Below are 21,827 nucleotides of genomic sequence, written 5' to 3'. Positions count from 1 at the left end.
TGAATCTTGCATCACTTGCAAACTCATTAATTAACCTTTTGTAGGTGCACATTTTCTTTTTTCATTATGCACTGGAAATTACTTCCCAGGTGGAAGCTACTCATATCTGACAAAGATGATGATTGAATACTTGACAAAGACTTTCCTTCACTGTATCTGAAGTGCCAAGTGAAAGCAACTTACTAAATACAGTTTTAGAAAAAAAAAGTTATCAGTAAAGAAAATTGTCCCTTTATAAGGAACTTTTACATTGGAGTCATTGCAACTGTCACCTAAACCCTTGAAGGGTGTTGAACCCTTTGTACCAGAAAATACTTTAAAATTTAGGCAGTATCCAGTTATGCCTTCGACCAGAAGTCACAACTTGATCCCACACTTGTTTGTTACTAGCTAATTCCCTGGAGCTTGGAAAAATTGTTAATAGATGAGCAAGCACAGGCCTGACTTTGAGTTTAAAAAGTTTATTGTGCTTAGCAATAGTGTTAGTTAGATTATTAGAATTATCATTAAAATGCAGAAAATAAATGATAGCTAGGAAGTTTTCTTGTAAAATGTCATAAACTAGAATAGAAGTAAAGAAATGGTAGACCACTAATCCATAAGATTATAATTAGATTATTTGGAATAATTCCCATATTAATAACACCATTTAATGGTAAAATGTTTGCAGGAGTAATATCACTATACCATATCGTTTTGCTTTCTGGCATCACTGCTGGTGAACAAATACAATTTCTCAGCAACTTTGGCTACAATTTTGAGATTAAAATAGAGTTTTAATAGATTCAAGTAGAGTATAACACATTAGCATCATAGGACTCAGGATCTCCTGGGATGAAATTCCTCAATGATTTGAGTTGCTCATCTTTGAGGGTCTCCAACTTCCAGTCTGCAATACAAGCCAGATGTTTTTGTTGCATCTTCTTGCCTTTTGCCTGTTTGGAAGCAGATGTTGTGCTGGTTGTAAGATGACCAATAATGGAATTTCCAGGTTATTGTGGATTATGACAGAGATGCCTTTTCCTGTGAAGGTAGGTGAAATTTCCCCAGCAGCAGTGAATTTGTGGAGGCTGGTTCATCTGTATCCATTTTTGTTGATCTGATGAGTTTATCTTCTGATTCAGCTGAAAGAAACTTCAAAAGAAGGAAATGAAAAAAAAAAAGGAACAACACTTCATCCACAGATAACTTTTTCTGGAGTGAATCCATTAGATCTTTAGTTAAATATTCTGTTCACAATTTATAAAGCAACATGATATTCATATATTTCGAACTTTTGCACATATTTTCATTAATGTGCTTATACTTAAAAGTTCCAAGAAAACACACACTTCACAAATTCAAATAACTACAGTTTACTGTTTAACTGTATTTTCAGAAATTTATTAGACAATATGTATCAATTGTTATACTCCAGTAACATAGAGTCTGTTAGAACAGAAGGATGTGTTGTATAAACATAATGTCTAAAATATAGGTTGTAGTAAATACCTAACCACAAATATCTGTAATGTTTGGATGTTTGCACTGTGTAGCAAAAACAAGTGTGGCACAAGAAAATATATGCCAAATTTGGAAAGGCAAAAATAATCATGTTATAAGAATGTTAGAAAACTCCCAATAATAAAATTGTACACAAATTCTGTCTCCACAGAGTAAAATATTTCATTACTTATTGTTGTCATGGAGACTTGACAGTTATAACTGCAGTGGAACCCCTCTAATCAGCCACTCCTCAGATTCGGTCACCTTTTGAAAGCGTTCATTCAATCACAGTCCCTTTTTTTTGTTTAAATAATCCATAATTATGTACAGTAGAACCCCTCTAATCAGGTCAGTTTGTTTCAGTCCCAAAGGTGGCTGCTTTAGTACACATAAACAGTATTACTTAGTTATTTCTTACATGATAGCCTGCTTTATTGTGATGTATCACTTCATGTTCATTTTTGGTTTATATCTCTAGACCTAAACATCAAATCACAAAATACATTGAAAATTACTTTTATTGAAGGAAGGTGAATTAATCTGATATAAGTATTTATCATAAGTAAGATAAGAAGCAAATGTTTAATTACATGAATTAAAGGACAGGGTTCAGATATGCTTTTGTTTTCACTGTTCACATCACAGAAGAAAAACTTTGAGATGTGATGAACACAAATGAATATTTTCTGTGCCAAATAGCCCAAGTACATATAAACATTTTCTTCAGTTTATACTTAAAATTGTAAGTGCTCCTTATTACACTTCATTGTAGGCTATCACTTCCTCTACATTTTTGATGCATGTATATAGATCTAAATATAAAATCACAAAACAAATTGAAAACTAATTTCAATAAAAGAATCTTGTTTTGAGTATTCATCATAAACAAAATAACATCTGTTAATATTTATGAAAAAAATGTACTATTTCATTTCTGCATAAAGGTACATCTAACCTTTAGCTGGGATTTAAGTTATTGGATCAGTGGACAATAGGCCTTTTCCTAGCAACAAAACTGACTTATTGTTCATTCAGGAGTTGTAGATACATTTGAAATTTAAACTTTATATGAAAAGAAATAAATACTCCATGTTGGTTGTGTGGACTCAACACATTTGTTTACAAGAAAAAAAAAAAAATGAAGCATGAGAAGACATTTGATATTCTAGATTATACATTCCTGCATCAAGATTGGAAATATATGAGAGTTTGAGTTTCTAATTTCAATATTTTTTTTGACTTTATATTATTATAATGAGAATTGTGTGACCCAATTATGGAGTCTCTTTGCAACTCTGGGCCTACTAGATAGTTGTTATGAAGTCTTGCCATGTATTTCACCAAATGAAAAACAGAGCAATCTAATAGCTTGAATCAAAGCTCAAAAGAGAGGTACCATGAAAATCTTGATTACTTATGTGGGTGATCTGTCATTTTCATGGTAAGGCTTAACCTGTAATGGCTTCAGTGGGTTTTGAGGATATCTTCTTTGATAATAAGTTTTTGAAGACTACCTAATAAAACACTTGGATGTGAGAGATCAGACCCCTTATTAAGGCAATTTCTGTCATGCTCTAGTAACTTCTAGTAGTCACAAGAGAGGAAGAGCTTATAACAGACTGAGGCATCTATATAACACCAGATTCAAATCTAGCCAAGGATCAACTAACTAACCACAAATGGTAATACAGCTACACTAGTATCTAGTAAATGGGCATGACTGTATCATTCTTCCTATAATTTATATGTTACAACCTATATTGCTGATCCTTTTGCCAATGTGTTACTCTGGAAGGGAGTACTAAAACATTTGCTTTGTATATGGAATATTGGATCACCTTCAGTTGAACTGCCTATTCATTGCCAAACAATAAGGTATACAAGATGTATCAGTTTCAACAAATGATGCAAAAGGGCCAACAACAGTCAGTGAATAGTGTTTCTACAGCTCTGGGAAGCTAAAATATCCTAAGCCAGATCTAAGTATTATCTCAAGGAAGTACTTATAACAAGTTTCACCAAATGTGTGGTGTCAATCCAGCTCTCACAGAGTGGTGGTCTTGGGATGTGTCTGTCAGAGTAAAAGTGAGAGAGAGAGTTCATGGTTGATATAGTGATGGCCAGAACACTGAAAAGTCTTTTGGTGTATTAGGAACTTTAAGCAAAACTACCATTTAGGCCACTTAACACAAATTTCATGCTGAAGAATGGAGATAGACTACATGTGAATGGAGAGGTTATGCTCAAACTATATGTAGATGGTTTTGTTTAGAGAATGAAGGTAATTGTTGCTAACTTCAGTTCTGGCATTGGATCCCTGAAATGGATTTATTGTGGATCCAAGCAGTCAGTTTTGACACTGCAACTGGTCAACTGATATTCCCTGATAGGTAGATATTTAGATCTGGTATCATCTAAATCAACTCCAGTAATAGTAATTGTATAAGTGTACAAGTAATGTCCTTTGCTTTGCTGTCTCTTGGAGGTATAGCTGTAAGTCTAAGGACTTCCAACACAAATATGAAGTTCAGTTCCTCACATTGGACTCAACAGATAATCAATTTGGTTTTGCTCTAAAAAAAAACAAAAAAAAAAAAACACTTTGGTTTACTGCGGACAGTGTTTAGTGTATGGATGCTCTGTTGCTAGTAATGTTAGTTATTATTACTTTATCAAAAAGTAAATCATGCCATACAAAAGCTTTCTTTCATCCTCAAAAAAAAATCATTTGTTATGCATACACCACACACAACTCAATGGAACAGGACTGAAGATAAGAATGAAGAAATGCATGTATTTTTAAACAAATGCACTGATAATGCATATATCAATATTCATTTGGGTTATATAACTAAATCAAATTATTAGAAAGAAAACTGTTGAAATGCACTAAAAGAAAATTAGCTCTTGCAAAAGATAACATTAATGTGCATGTACACTGAGATAATTTTTGTAATTCCAGCGTCTCTATAACTATATATAGTGATGAGCAAGTAGGCATGCCCATATGTAGATTGATGCTACATGGAAATAATGTTTGCATATACATTTACAGTCATAATTTTATTCTAAAGTGAACAACATACTAGAATATAAAATGATTTATTGATATGATACTTTATATCAGCAGGTATAATTAAAATTAAGGAAAATATTTTTATTATAAAATATTAAAAATTGCAAAACACTATAAAAACTCATTTTTTGGATAAAAGTTTGGTCAAAAAGGACACTTAATAAATGTATGTATCTATACTATAGGATAATTAATTAGTTTGAACAATGAATCAAGTTTCTATTTTCATTTCCTGTCTACATTAACTGGCATTGCTGATCAGTAAATTTTCTGTTATGAGGCAATTAGTTGTGTACAGAATCTTCATATATTATAAGCATGCTGCTGACTGATGTGTAAATGAAGTAAATGCTCATATATATGAGAAGCCTAGAGGTCTCACACGTGTAATGTTTCTGCCAATCTTGTATTTAATTGATAAAGAATGTTGTGTGTTATGCACTGACCTTTTGAGAATTATTCAAACTATTTTATTTTGATGGATTACAAGCTGTAGTTAATAAAGTCAAGAGATTTAGGGTAAAACTCATGTGAATGCATTATTTATACATTATATTGGTTTACTATGATAGTATTCAGTTTTATTCTCTGCTTTCTCTAAAAGCATGTAAAGAGCTTAAATGTATAGCTGTCAAATTTTGTGAGAGAGAATTGTATATTGTTTTAATGTAAGGGTTCTTGTGGATTTATAGTTCAGAGATTCCACTGTGTATTGGCTGTAAGTATAGATTGAGCTCTTTATTTGTCATTGTTAACTTTAATCGTTGCACAGAGAAATAATAAAGCTGATGCATCAGTTGTTTAACTCTTTCGCCATGGGTAATGATTCAAAGGCTATGTCATCACATTTGTTGACTTGCATTCAAAATTTTATTGAACTGCTATTTTATGAATTCAGCAAGTTTGGATTCAAATTGTAGGTTATAATTCAAAGTAGATATTAAAGGAACACTTAAATGTAGATAATAAGCTGTAATATACGAACTTAATTTTTATTTTGCTGAGATATGGCTTATGTACTGAATCAAGCACTGTCCCCATTCACCTCTTTCATTTTTTACAACTGTCCCTTATACACCTTTCAATATATGACAATAACCAATTGACAGCTTAGAATGTCACATTATATGTTTTCTCAGCCATTTTAATCTGTAAAAGCTATCACATTCTTTCAAACCAAGATAAATTGTCTTTAGTCTGCTGAACGTTTTAAATACAAAGTCTAAATACATCATAGTTATTAAACATAATAAATTACAGTGGAATTCCGTCATATCAATATAGTTATTTATATATGTAAAAATGGCTCGTTTGGGTTGAGAAAAAAAAATTTTTATGTAGAGGAATGAAGAACATTTTGACCTTCTTCGGTCATCGTCAGTTTCACAAAAAATGAAGAACATCATATCAGACACTAACAAATTTAAACCAATACACATGAAACACAACTAAACAAAATACTACTAAAAATGAAAAAAGCCAACACAATTTCACAAACACTTTATTCCTACCTATGCGAAACCGATTCACGCATACCACAAATATACGGCATCCCCAAACCTCATAAACCAGATTGTCCATTACTACCAATATGAATCGTTTAATTACAATCTTGGTAAATACATAGCATGGGCATTTTCCAAATATGTAACATCAGCCAGCTCATTCATCAAAAGACTTTTAATTTTAAGTCTAATCTTAATCAACTTAATCATAAAGCCTTAATGGCTAGTTTCGGTGTTATATCCCTCTTTACAGAAGTTCCAACCACTGAAGCCTGCAAGATTGCCTTAGAACTCTATATCCGAGACCCTAACCCATCTACAGACATTCCCAGCAACCCTCATAGAATTCACCATGATGAAGACAAACTTCATGTTCAACAACCACAACTATATACAAACAAATGTCCTAAGCATGGGCAATCCAGTATCACCAGTTCTAGCCAATATTTTTATGACACAAGTTGAAACACAAGCAATTAACACAGCATTACATCCACCACTATACTGGTACAGACATGTAGACGACACGATTGCGGGATTCACATCTACAGAACACACACTTAATTTTTTCAATCACATTAACGCTATACATCCCAACATTAACTTTACATGTGAACAAGAAGGAAGCAATCAAATATAATTTCTTAACCTCAAAATTACAAGAACCGATACACAATTTCAAACAGAAATCCACCGAAAAATCACCCATACTGGACTATACATTCCTTGGGACTCAGCACATGAAACAAAACAAAAACTCAACATACTAAGAAACCAAATAAACACAGCCATAATACTATGCTCACCAGATAAAATTCATGATGAATTAGTCAAAATAAAACAATACTTCATCAACATCAATAAGTTTCCTCCACAAACCGTAGAAAACATTATACGCACACACCTAGACATAAAGCAAAATCAACCAACAAAAGTAAATATATCTCACAAATCAAAAAATCACGAAAACATATACTGCTGCATGTCATATATTCCTGACATCAGCAGAAACATAACCAACATTTGGCAAAAACTAGTAACAAACTATGACATTCCAGTTAATACCAAATTTATTCAAAAACCAGCCACAAAACTGAGGTCTATACTATGTAAAAACTACACTGACAAACATCACACCAACATTAATTATAAAATACAGTGTGATATCTGCCACGACTTATATATTGGAGAAACGAGTAGAAAAATGGAAACTAGATTCAAAGAACATAGTCATCTTCACACGTTTTCGAACACTGCAAGTCAAATACAACATAACTATAGAAAACACTCAAATACTAAATAAAGAAACAAACATAAACAAACGCAAAATTAAAGAAGCCTTAGTTATACAACAACTTAAACCCAAAATAAACCAATATAAAGGAACGCCTTTATACCTATATTAATATAATAAAATAAATAAAATTATATATTCAAACATCTAACACCGCCCTCTACATTCCGACACTCAGTTACACAACCCCTTTCAAACATGTGGTCAGCTTCCAGTTAGTTACCTCTCTCTTTCTTTGTGTACCTGACGATGACCAAAGAAGGTCAAAACGTTGTTCACTCCTCTACGTAAAAAAAATTTTTCTCAACCCAAACGAGCCGTTTTACAAGTGCGTTTTCTCGACAACACTGATAGTTATTTAAGATTTTTTGGTTATTCAACTATATATAAAACCTTAAATTGTTTGATTTCCTCCATTCATGAAATTTTAAAAGACTTAGTAACCTATGTCCAAGACCAACTGAGTTCGAAGGTCATAGCAAGAAGAGATAATTTTCTTCTTGATTTATTATTCTATGTTTTAAGTTTAATTTATTTCTAAATAGTAATAATTTATATATATATAATGTATAATAATTGAAATGTGACTGTATATTACAAAATACTATTTCACTAAAGCGCATCCAAGACCAGGAACACCAAAGGTCAGTTTTACTTTACTGGATACATAACGTGCATGTGCACTGCAAGTTGTGTAACGTTAGCTAGGCATACTGGAAGATCAATAAAAAAAATATATATTTAAATATATAGCTTTATGAGACTTTGAGTAAACATTTGTATTTTTGTGTTACAATATATAATCATTCTAGCACAAAAAAATAAATTTATATTTCCTAATTTTTTTATTTTTCCCTCTTTCCCCTCGATGTGGATTCCTGTATGTGGTGAGGGGACCTCCCAGGGAAGGTTTTGTTCTGTCTGGTTACCTTCTCTGGAAGCTAAACATCCACCCACGTGTTTACCGTGCGTGGCGACCTGTGAAGGGGAGGAGAGGATCCTGGTGGTTGAGGGGTCCAACCCTAACGCACCACTTTGGCCTTGAATTCCTGTAGATGGGCAGCCTTTGGGTGGTCCCCCTTGGGTCAATCGGCTGGTCCACTTGGGCTAGAGTCAACCAAGTACCAGTGTTGGAAGTTCTCAACGGGTGTTGTGGACATTGTGCCTGATGCTGGTGTTTGGGTATAGTGCTCACGAAACCCTGGCATTGCTGCATTGTCCTTGCGTGACATTGTAGTGCATCCCCTCATAGGGCTCCATGGTGGGTGGGGTCAGTGGGTACCGAAATTTTTCTTTTTTCCTATGGATCCTTCAAAAAATTTAAATAAAATAGTGAAAAAACAGTCAATAGGTAAGCAACCACGTCTTGAAGACTCTGAGCAGCAATCTTTGACATCTGTAACAAACGTACCTCATTTTCTTATATTACATTCTCTTTCAGAAAAACCTTTAGGGCAATTGTCCCCCTTTTTTATTCAGAAGGGACTAGAGGGTCTTGCTGGTCTGGAGACATTAGTTGAAACATCCACAACCCACTACAGTGAACTCCTCTTGAATTCAACTGCAATAGGGGATATACCTGTTGAGGTTACCCCTCATGCTACCTTGAATTCATCACGAGGAGTTAGTGTTGAGAGGGATTTGAAGAATGTCCCTGAGTCAGAGATTCTCGCTGGTCTCTCCACTCAAGGAGTTTCTGCAGTGAGGCGCATCTGCACTTGCAAAGATGTAGTTACACTGCCAACAAATACCCTTGTTTTGACATTTACATCATCACGTGCACCTGCCACCATCAAGGCAGGTTATCTAATTTGCAGGGTACGGCCATACATTCCAAACCCTCTCCGATGTTTCCAATGTCAGAGGTTCAGCCACTCAAAGACATCATGTCGTGGTTCCCTGACACGTGCTCATTGAGGTGGCAAGGACCACGATACCTATGAATGTGACATGGACCCACATTGAGTCAACTGCAATGGTTCTCACCCTTCCTTCTTTCTTTCTTGCCCAAAATGGTTGGAGGAAAAAGAGGTGCAGCATTTGAAAACGACTCATTACATAAGTTATCCTGAGGCTCAGAAATTGCTGCCCGCCACTCCATCTCGGACATATGCTGCTGCACTTCTTTCCACAACTACAGTGGGAGTGCAGACAGATCTCTCTGTGCCTCCAAGAGAATCGTTTTCAAAACAAATGAAAAGCCTTTTGACCTCCATGGTTAAAAAGGTTGATGAATCTACTTCCACACCCGTCTCTGTTTCTCCCATACGTTCCAACAAACTTTAAGATTCACATCCTTCAGTTTCAAATACAGGCATTTCTTCTGATACATCTTTTTCTCCCACTCCAGGAGGCAAAACAATCATTCGTTCGTGTACTCAGTCACTGGAATCCCCTTCCATTAACAAAGACCTGCCCAATCGACCCAGGGCAGGATCCATGGAGGTTGATAGACCTCCTCCGACTAAGGATAGTAAGGAAAAAAGACGTGGTCTTAAACAGAATGGTTCTCCAGCCACTTTGCCTACCCATCATTATAAATGGCCACCTTGATACAATGGAATTGTCGAGGTTTACGTTCTAATCTGGATGATATCAAAACACTGATTGCTTCCTACCATCCTGTATGTATTTCCTTACAAGAAACATTTCTGAAACCTGCTAATACAGTCACTATTCGGCAGTTTTCTCTGTACAGAAATGACAGGCTGTGTGATGGAAGAGTACATGGAGGGGTAGCACTCTTGGTTGATCAGCATGTGCCTACCCTGTCTTTGTCACTTCACACACCCTTTGAGGCTGTAGCCATCTGTATTTTCCATTGGTCATACCATCACTGTTTGTTCTCTCTACCTGTCCCCTGGAGAGACATATGATCAATCAGACCTTGATGCTCTGGTTGAACAGTTGCCGTCTCCATTTCTAATCCTGGGGAATTTAATGGACATCATTCCCTCTGGGAAAGTGCTGTTATTGATGGAAGGGGTCGCTCTGTAGAGCGTATGCTCTCTGATCACAATCTTTCTCTTTTTAATACTGGTTCTTCCACTTATTTTCACGTACCTAGTCAGTCCTTTACCGCTCTTGATCTCTCAGTGTGCTCCCCTTCATTATTCTCCCATTTATCATGGAGGTTGACAATTATCCACTAGGCAGTGATCATTTTCCTGTAATTTTGAGAGAGACTGGCCATGGTTGATGTCGCCCTACCCGCATGCCCCAGTGGAAGCTGGATCAGGCAGACTGGTCCACTTTCACTGCTCTTGCAGGACTTGATCCTCCCATTATGAATGGACCATCAATAGATGACTGTGTGGCAGCGTATTATACTGGCTGTATTATGCAAGCAGCTGCTCAGTGTATTTTTAAAACCTCAATACGTTTTCCATGATATCCTCGTTCGTGATGGAATCCTGCTTGCCACTTAGCACGGAAGGCTCAAAAACGGGCCTGGGATACTTTTCGTAGATACCCCATACTTTTGAACCGCATCGCTTTCTAACGGGCCCATGCACATCCTAGGTGGGTAATACGTCAAAGCCAGAAGGAATCTTGGATAAAGTTCACAACTTGCATATCTTCTACTGCCAGTTCCAAGGTCATATGGGACAGGATTCGAAAGGTCAGTGGGCACTACAATTCTGTTCCCCTCTCAATCTTACTCTCTGATGGTCAGGTGGTGGCTGATGTCCAGAGCATCGCTGATACTCTAGGTGAAAGCTTTTGCCAGGTATCTAGCACTTCTGCTTGTTCCTCCACCTTCTTGACCATCAAGACTCAGCCAGAGCATTCACCTTATTCCTTTCGAACTGACTTCTCTTTCACTATAATTATCCCTTTACACTGGTGGAACAGAAAATGGCCCTTCATCGGTCTGGCAGTACATCTGTTGGACCTGGTGATGTACACTATGATATGCTGCACCATCTATCTCCTGCTTCTCTTGATGTCCTTCTAATTGTCTTTAACCGGATCTGGCAGGAGAATGTTTTTCCTGATGCCTGCTGCCAGACTATTATTTTACCTTTCTCTAAGCCAGGGAAAGATCCCAAGATTCCTTCAAACTACCGTCCAATTGCTTTGACGAAATGTCTCTGTAAGACCTTAGAAAGGATGGTAAATGATTGTCTTGTTTGGTTTCTTGAATCAAACAACCTCCTCTCGCCCACCCAGTGTGGGTTCTGATGACAGCATTTTACCGCAGACCACCTAATTTGACATGAAACATCAATCAGAGAAGCCTTTCTCTAATGCCAACATCTTGTATCAATATTCTTTGACATTGAGAAGGCTTATGACACATGGTATGGCATTTTGCGAGACCTCCATACATATGGGTTACGTGGCCATTTACCCATGTTTATTTAAAAAAATTTTAATGGACAGGAGATTCCAAGTTCGTGTGGATTCGACACTTTCCCGTTCTTTTGTACAGGAACTTGGAGTCCCTCAGGGCTGTGTTTTGAGTGTCACACTTTTCAGTATAAAGATAAATGCTATCACTGAACAACTCCCTCTCACTATTGCGAATGGGCTGTATGTCAACGACTTTCACATCTCATGTCAGTCGTCGAACATGAGATATATTGAGCAGCAACTACAAACTGCCCTCAATCGTGTACTGAAGTGGACTATGGCGAACGGCTTTAATTTTTCTCTCTCTAAAACCGTTTGCATCCACTTTTGCTGCCAACGGGGTATTCACCCTGATCCTGAACTTCATATCGGTGAAGTTTCGCTGCCAATGGTCCCTGAGACCAAGTTCTTGGGGCTTATCTTTGACCATAAGCTGACCTTTATACCACACTTAAAGCAGCTATGGGTCAAATGCACAAGAGCACTGAACATCCTCCATGTCCTCTCTACTACCAGTTGGGGAGCAGATCGATGTTCTATGTTAAAGGTATATTGTGCTCTTATTTGATCAAAACTTGACTATGGATCAACGGTCTATGGCTCTGCCAGACCCTCGGCTTTAAAGATGCTAGACTCCATTCATCACCAAGGACTTCGACTCTGCACTGGGGCTTTCCGCTCCTCTCCAGTTCAAAGCTTATACGTTGAATCTCATGAACCTTCTCTGCACCTTCGCCGTTTGCAACTATCTTTACGATATTCTTCGAAACTTCATTCCTTACTGAAGCATCTCACCTGGGGATGTGTTTTCCTTCCTCTTTTTCAGAACAGACGATCTGCCATTGCTCCATTTGGCCTTCGCATCCAGGCGCAATTGGATGACTTGGGTCTGTCCTTGGATAACATTGCAGATTTCACAGGTCAGCCCATCCCACCATGGCTTATTACAGCCCCGTAGTGTGACCTTTATTTCAGTCATCTGAAAAAGGCAGATACTCCAGATTGGAAGTAACGTCATTAATTTAATGAACATCTTTCAAACAATCATTCCGTTCCCATTTATACAGATGGTTCCAAATCAGGTAATTCAGTGGGCTCTTCTATGGTTTGTTGCACGCAGAATCCCCTCTACAGCTTCTGTGTTCACTGCTAAACTGTATGCCATATCTCTTGCCTTGGATCATATTGAAGCTGAGCAGTACTCCAACTGTACTATTTATACTGACACGCTTAGTTCTATACTGGCCCTGGAATCGTTACACGTTGGCTAACACCCTGTTCTCGCTGATATTCAAAACCGACTGGCACATTTCTCATTAACTGCTACTTCTATCCAGTTTTTCTGGATACAGGCCATGTTGGTATTCGTTGGAACGAGCTTGCAGACACGGCAGCTAAATCTATTTGCTCAGGCACTATCACCACTGTGCCTATTCTGTACATGGACTATGGTCTCTTATTCAAGGCTCGGCTCTGTGCCAGCTGGCAGTCCACTTGGAGTGAGCAACGAGACAATAAGCTTTTTCAAATAAAACCCTATATTGGGCTTTGGCCATCTAGCTCCTGTACGTTTGGGAGGAGGAAGTTGTTCTAACTAGACCACACATTGGTCACAGTTTTTTAACTCATCGTTTTCTTTTATCTGGAACTGATGCACCAGTGTGTAGTTTGTTTAACACTCAAATCACTATCAGCCACATTTTACTTTCTTGCCATCATTACGATTTTCAACGACGGCAATGTTTAAAACATGTTTTTTTTGCAGGGTTTATCTGTAACATTCGACAGTGTTATTGGTGATGGTGACACCTTGATAAAGTTTTTAGTTTTTTAATGGCCATTAATCTTTTTAATCTCATTTAAGTGTTGGACATTTATTCATTACACCTTTTTAATTGTGGTTCCCTTTTCACAGTTTCATTCTTTCTAGTTCAATTTGACATTGAAAAATGGCCAGAACATTAAATAACTCGACTCCAGAACTGGAAAGGCCAACTTCAGGTGACTAACTCTGCTGTTTGAACTACCCGTTAGTCATCCTGGCGAGTTGTTATTCCAATTTTGCTGCATGTCTTTTAAACTTTTATTACTTTACCCTTTGGTACTGGCCATAATGACACATAACCCAGAACCAGGACTGGAAAGACGAACTTCAGGTGACTGATGGTGGTTCTGGCACTTGCCTGTTAGTCTTCCTGCCAGGTTATGATCATTACTATTCTGCTGCTAAAGTTCTTTACAACTTTGTAGTTTGGATGTCAACATTGGTTTTATGCAATTTTCTATTTTTAATTGCTGTATTGTTCTTTCCTTCGTTTACTTTTACAAATTTTACTACATTTACTTTACTTTTACCTTTTTAATTGACATTTGGCTACTCATTATTACGATTTTGCTATGTCTTTTAAAACTTCTATTATTTTACATTTGGATAATGGCTGCGATGACACATAACCCAGAATCAGGACTGGAAAGGCCAACTTCAGGTGACTGACGGTGATTCTTGAACTTACCTGTTAGTTTTCCTGGCGGGTTATGATCATTACCATTTTGCTAGAGAAAGTCTTTTACAACTTCTCTTACTCTGCTTTCTCTTAACATTGTTGACTAGGTGTCAGCATTGGTTTTATGCTTTTTCTGTTTTTCAATGATGTTTTGTTTTACCTTCATTTCCTTTTCTGTATTTTACTACATTTAATTTATTTTTACCTTTTAACCGGACATTTGGCGCAGATATCCTAGCTGCTTTGTGCCATAAAACACTAAATCAATCAATCAACCTAATTTTTTTTATGATCTTTATAAGGTTGTTCATGTGATAGACCCCACATAGAGTATGAAAATTAATATAAAATATGAAGTCTTACTGAAAACGAACATTTGAAATGTATTTAGGAAACTGTAGGGATTACACAAATAATATTTGAGATTTTTGGAACAAAATAATTTTCTTAATCATAACGCAAAATTGCTTTGGACTCAGACTAGTAACAAAAAAGATTATTTTCACAAACAAATGTTTAATAAAAGTATTTCATTAAAAAATCTCATTATTTTTGTATACAAAATACATGTAATGTTTACTCAATGTCTTTTAAATTTTTTTAAAGATACACATGCTATATCAAATATTATAGTTCAAATACTTAAGTTGGGAAAATGTGTTGAACTCGTGTATATTATACCAAACCCATATGAAAGGGTTAAGGGTAAACTGATTGTAGGTTCTTTGTTGGTTCGTGCGGGTATGGAAGTATCTAATCTGTAGAGGGAGGTATCCGGCTAATTGAATTTTAGAGTTTATTCATAAATATGTTGGTTGCAAATCAAGAGGTAGTTATAACTAAGTAGTTTACAAATTGTTAGCTATGTCTTGCTAGAAAAAATGGTTATAATGATTCTGGGATGGAGAGTTATTGTATAGAGATGGGTTGAAATAATGTAAAAAAACCAGCTAGCCTTCAGTTAAAACAGTTTCATATTTGTTGATAGAGTAATTAGCTTATGGAACGAGTTGTTGGCAGTATTGGGAGGGGCTGACAACTTAAACAACTTTAAAAAGAGTGTCAAACATTTTGTTGTGTTATTAAATTAACAAAGCATATTAAAAAAATATCTTCAGACCATTCCTGTTTGCTTTTTTTTAGAACAATCTCTGTTGCCTGTGTTGTTCATTGCAAGTTTAAATATTGTGCTGTAGTTCAAAGAAACTATGGTTAAAATTTAAAGCCAGACAGTAGCGAATACACACACTAAGTTAAAATTAAAGTGCAGTATTATCAAAAGTACTCATGAAATCTAAACTGTTGTGCATTTTATTTGTCTATGTACATTTTATTCAGATAATGTTCAAATTGAATACTAAATAACTGGCAAATCCAAACAATTCTGTTATTTATTATGTACTTTAATGTTGCAGTTTTATCTGATTTTGTGTTTTTTTATGAAGAATTAGGAGAGAAGGACTGTGATGGTTGGAGAAAAATGAGATACTCAGAATGGTTTGATCTGGATAAAAGCAAAGTTAAAGATACAGTTGAACGTATCCATGTAAAAGATGTACCTATTGATCAATTTATAGAAAAATATGAGAAACTCTACAAGCCAATAGTTATTCTCGGCTTAACTGATCATTGGAAAGCAACCTATAAATGGACTTTACCTGTAAGTTAAAGATTGTATGTTGGTAGTTCTAGTTAAATTTTTCTGTATGATTATTTACAATAATAGTAAGACCTGCTTCACTCTCATTCTTAAAAAATATAAAGCTAAGACTATATATGTTTCTCTGAATATTAATCTTAAGCAGTGACAGCAACTAAGCAGAGCATGTAGCTTTTTGGTCGAGTTGAACATGGCCTAATGTTATGTTTACTTGAACTGTAACAGAGTTCATTGCTTGCATTTTGTTGCTACAAAAATACACTCTTATTTAATGAGGCTGTGGGAATGATGGTTAAATTTCACATAATCAGTCAGGCAAAAGTAGGTGAACACTTTTAACTAGTAAAAGAATATTTCAAGAATTATGTACTCTTCAAAAAAAGAAAAGCAAAAGGGATATTTTTTTTATTTTAAAGAGAAAAATATGTAATAACGTTACAAGCTCAGAGTATTTGATGTTACACGTGTTAAGGCACTGATTGTCTGACCAAAATGACAATAAAAGTTGTGCACTTTGAAAACAGAGGAAAACATCGGATCTTTTGCCAAAACGCATTCGTGTTCAATAAATTTGTTTGAGAGATCTGCATGTTCTGCAAGTGCAACGTGCAAAATCCCTATAAAAGTGACGGGTTCTCGGTTTCCGTAGCTCAGTGTTAAGCTACCAACACGCAATACAGTTACGCCAAGACTGACTGAAGCACAACACAACAACGCCATTGGTCGATTGGAAGCAGGCAAGTCTTGGTCAGATGTTGTTAGAGCTGTGAATGTCCACCCAAGCACCATCACAAGGCTATGGAATCGTCACCAACAACATGGATCAACTCGTGACCGTCCACGATCTGGCAGACCTCGTGTGACCACTACTGCGACGTCTACTGCCTCAACCATACCAGGGCTGCGTAGGATTTTCGATCAGACCGTACGTAACCGTCGACGAGATTCTTAGGCCCCATGTGCAACCCATCATGGTGAACGTCAACAACGTTTTTCAATATGACAACGCCCGTCCTCACACAGCCCGACTCACCACTGTCTTCTTGAGACACCACAACATCAACGTTCTTCCCTGGCTCTCTAGATCACCAGATTTAAACCCCATCGAACATCTTTGGGACGAGTTGGATCGACGTCTGCGACGGCGACAATCTCAACCAGACTCTACCTCAGCTTGCAGCAGCTTTGCAGGCTGAGTGGACAGCCATTCCACAGGATGTGATACGTCATCTCATCGCTTCCATGGGCAGGAGATGCCAAGCAGTTATTGATGCTCACGGGGGGCATACTCGTTATTGACGTTGAGTGACGTTAAACTTCAACTAGTGAGCGTGGACTACACCTTTGCAGACTTTGGATGTTTAGCAGTGAATGTGCAAAGTTTCACACATGTCATACAGAACTACCCGGAATAAACTTATCAATTTGTCTCAAATTTTGCCTTTTGCATTTCTTTTTTTGCAGAGTATATTCTAGCTGATGATGCCACTCTAACACACAATTGTAAACTTGTTTGTATGCATGTGTATATATATATATATCTGTATATACAGTGTTATAAACAAAAACAAGTTGAAAAAAAAAATGCTGCACCAATTGAAAGGATCCCCAGGGTACAGGCTATATTGTGGAATATAGAATAGGTTTCAGAGATGATTGAAGAAGTAGAACCCACATTACAGTGGGAATACACTATCTATCAATCTTAACCTCTGTTTGCCAGTCTCACTTGAAGAATAATAATAAAATAAAATAAGCAAAGGAATAAAAATAGAAATTTGCTAAAGTCCACCATGTCCCACACCTGTATCACCCTACACTGCCTGCAGATAATTGTGGGAAGGTGACTGCTTATCAAAGTAAAGAAAAAGAAATAAATAAAAAATTAAATGAAAAATATAATAATAATGTACTACCACTTGGGGATAAGTTAAATAAACTTACCTCCTGAAGTTAACATTTCAGTTCTCATTATGGTGGTAAGACATTAATTAGTAACCAAGTAGAGGAATTATACTAATATGAAGAGTCCCAACCAGCCATCTAAACTGACTAGTATAGCTCCAAACTACTACCCATTAAGTCTACTGTAACTTAATTTTCATATACTAAACAAGCCTTTATATGTGGCGAGGTGCTCATCTGTATAAAGTAGTGCTAAGTTGTTTAAATGACCTTATTCACAACTAAAAATAATTAGAAGCTTTTAGTAAAATTTCATTAGTTTTTATTTCTTTATATTTATTTAATATGTTCCTATATTTCTTGCAGAATAATTTTATTTAAAGTTTTTTGTTAAATCCATTAAATGTTAACTTGTATATGAATATTTCAACGTTAATAATAAAATCGTGTTATTGATAATAAATTTTACAAAATCTGAATAATTTTAAAGTTATATTGCTTATAGCAGAAGGATGGGTACATTACTATTAAGAGGGTAAACCATACATTGGAGGAGCAATATATTTCCTTTTATCAAAAATATTTCTATTGATATTATAAATTACTTTAATTTCCAAATCATGTTTATCTAAGTTAAAGCAAAAATGTCTGCAGATATGTAATTTTTGGTAGACCTGTTCTAATAAAAATAAATATAAGTTTGCAATACAAGTAGAATAGTTAGCTCCCAATGGAACTCCTATTACGTGTTTTAAAACCTGGTTATTGAAATATGTATAATTATTATAAATGCAGAAACTTGTATCTTTTATGTTTTTGGAACTAAATATTCTTTCTTCCAGTTTTATGAAATGTTAATGGAACTGTGGTGTACAGTGTGGTGAAATCAAATGCTTGAATATTATTTACTTATCCTATTCCTAAACTCCATAAATATTGGTTCAAATTTAGATTTATTTTCAATTCAATAAAAACAATTATTAAACAACTGGCCAATTTATTAAATGAATTACTTAACATTTTATTTGATAAAATGAAAAATATAAGTGTTAATTATAAAAAAACATACTTTTTGGGTAATAAAAAAAATAATCAACCCATTTTAGAATACCTAAGAAATTGTGGTGTTTGATATAGAATACCAAAGTTAAGTTGTCCAAATAATTAACTACCAGACAAACTTGTACAACTGAAAGAAAATTATCTAAGCCTGACAAACTACTAAGGGTTCCAAAGGTTGATATGAAGAGTCAATTTCTGAAGGTTTCACTATCCTGAAGTATCCAAAGAATTAAGACAAGTGCCCACATTCCAAGGGAAGTGTTTTTAAAAGGACGAAGGTATAGATATCAGGGAGGAAGAGGCACAATCTCAGCAGTATTGGTTCTATCAAGCCACCAGGTGAAAGAGTCATATAGGGAAGAGGTAAGATGGATAATGGAAAACAGAATATCCCAAAAGTGGTTTCATAGATTGTGCAAAGTCTATTGCAAAAGATTTGAGCACATCCATGGGAATGAGGAGTTCCATGAAAGCTCAAATCCCCAAAATAAGATAGAACAAACAATGGTGTTCTGGGGTAAGCAAATAAAGAAGAAATGTCTTGCAAAGTTTTGAAAAACATGACAAATCTTTTCAATAGCATTCTTAGCCAAACGGTTTGACACTATAGGAGGTGTTAATGAAAGACAGGATCTGCTGTAAAAAGGAGGTAAAGGGGAGGAGGAGAAAAACAAAAGCTAAAGTCAATGGATAGAACTTGAGACCTTTAATAGTTACCTGAAAAGGAACCCATAGATTCATAAATCAAACCAAATGGCCCCCACTGTATCTGAGTCCAAAAGACAGAGATGCTACTTCTGGATGTAAGACCTATAAAAAAAACAAAAACAAAAAAAAACTGGCAAGAAGTGTCATAGATCAGTACCAAGATATGAGTCAGGGCTAAGGTGAGGATTATACATACAGAAAGAGAAAATACTATTCCTGGTTGAAGGTATCTATAGCCATAGTTGGGTGAGGTATCAGGGACCAAAAGAGGGAGAGATTTGTATGGAGAAGAGCACTGATTATTGGCATGTCCAATGTGGAACAAATCTATCAAAACACCTAAGGACAAAATGATCAACTCTGTAGGAAAAATTCTGTCCAATTAAAAGAGTTGCTCCATCACCATATTCAAAGCTTCTGTGATAAGAAAGCCTGTCAGATGAACCTGATTGAGAGGGCCCAAAACAGAAAATCAAACATGCAGAAGTGAAGGACCATAGAATAAGTTCCACTCTGACAATAAATTTGGAAAATCACTATAGAATTGTCAGAATGGATCATAATCAAGTGACCCTAAATATAAAGAAAAAAAGAACATGTCCAGTAGGTAACCAACAGTTTTAAAACAATGATGTGGAATGTATACTTCATGATCTATCAACCAAAAGAATCCTCAAAAAAAGAAAGCAGAGGCATCACAAGAAAGGACAGAAGATCACAAGGGATTTTTTTCTTAGGTCACCCAAAGAATAATCTTTGTTCCAGGGATATAAAAGTTTCCAAAACAGATAAAACCTATTGCATAGGAAGTATAGGAGAGGTTGAGACCAGTAGGGCCAAATATTGACAAAAAGACTCTTAGATGGATCAAATATTTCGTTTGAGTCAGGAGTAACTTGAAAATTTTGACCAGCCAAACTAGATGAGTAGGGTGAAAGGCAAGAAGTGATAGAAGGACAAGAAAAAGGAAGAGAGAGGTAGAGAGTTCATTGGGCTGTGGAACAAAGCTAAATTCACAACACTGAGATAAGTAAAACCAAAAAAAGAAGGACCAGTATTAGACATTAGAAATACTCTTGAAACCTTTGGGGAATGAAACAAGCTAAACAAAGGTCAAGGAGATAAAAAAAGTAAGGAACGCAAATGGTAGTGAGAAGAGCATCACATCCAAGAAAGTCCCAACAACAGACAAATCATGTAATCAGGGAGTAGGCAAAACATAAAACCTTGCTAAGGTATTGAAAAGATCAAACTGCAAATTTCCAGAACAAACTATCAGAAATATGGTTTAGGGCTTCAGAAAATGAAATTAAAACAACAACAAAAATGTGAGAAAAATATGAAAATAGAAAAATTTAGCACTAGAGTGTTAATGGAGATAGAAATTAGTTCCTCAAGTGGGTAGAAGGACTCAAGAGATCAAAATACCAAAAACAGAAAATAGGAACATATGTAAACCATGGTGACGAAATTCTGAAACTGAAGAAGAGGCATCTGAGAATAACATGTTAACACGAGTTTATGCACTTGAAGAAGGAATAACCACCAAATAAGTCATCAGTCATTTGAAAATTTATGACTATAATAGAAACTCTTCAGATCAAATTCTTTCTTAGCTATATAGTGATGATGTAGACTTCAGTCAAAACAGATTGAAAGAAAACCAAAGAAAGTTAACATTGTGAAAAAGCAGCACAAATCTCACAAAATTAAGTTTAAATTTTAAGAAACATATCTGTTAAAAGCAGTGCCAGGAATAAGAAATTAATTTTATTTCAAGTGCACATTCATATGGGGATTTACTCTGAAGAGAGGGTATATATTGTACATGATGATTAAATCATACACAAGTGCAGTTCATGTTATGTCTTAGAAAGGAGATAGCTCAAGGCTAGTTGCATGAGCAAATTCTCAAAGGCATAAGCTGTTGTATAGAGTGATGTAGGCATATCATTTTGGAATTTTGGTTACTCCTGAATTCACAATACTCATTTTTTTTAAATCCTTATGAAACCTCTCAAGCTTAGAAAGTAAATAATTTTTTCTATGCAACTGATACAGAAACTTTAAGCAAGAAATTTTAACTGTGTAGAGAGAAAGGGAATATTAATACTGAAGAGTTAAGTAAAATAAAATCAAAAGGAAAGACTGTGTTAGAAACAGTAAATTCAAACCTCTGACTAATCTTAGTTTGTTATAAACAAGACAAAAAAAAAACTGCAACAGTTGAAAGGATCTCCAGAGTATGTGCATTCTCTGTTTCAAAACCCTT

At 35.6% G+C, this 21,827-nt stretch overlaps 1 protein-coding gene across 2 annotated transcripts in view; it reads left to right on the top strand.

Moving 5' to 3' along the window:
• JMJD6 (Bifunctional arginine demethylase and lysyl-hydroxylase PSR) overlaps window positions 1-21,827 on the top strand; it is a 56,129-nt gene that overhangs the window by 1,878 nt on the left and 32,424 nt on the right. For both annotated transcript variants that reach the window (XM_076452723.1, XM_076452716.1), the window contains exon 2: window positions 15,666-15,880. In XM_076452723.1, the coding sequence (XP_076308838.1) occupies window positions 15,666-15,880 (215 nt within the window). The remainder of the gene's footprint in view (window positions 1-15,665; window positions 15,881-21,827) is intronic.

This window comes from Tachypleus tridentatus, chromosome 1 (genome assembly GCF_004210375.1).
Source record: "Tachypleus tridentatus isolate NWPU-2018 chromosome 1, ASM421037v1, whole genome shotgun sequence".
NCBI classification, from domain to species: Eukaryota; Metazoa; Arthropoda; class Merostomata; order Xiphosura; family Limulidae; genus Tachypleus; species Tachypleus tridentatus.
This window is presented reverse-complemented; position numbering and strand designations above follow the sequence as displayed.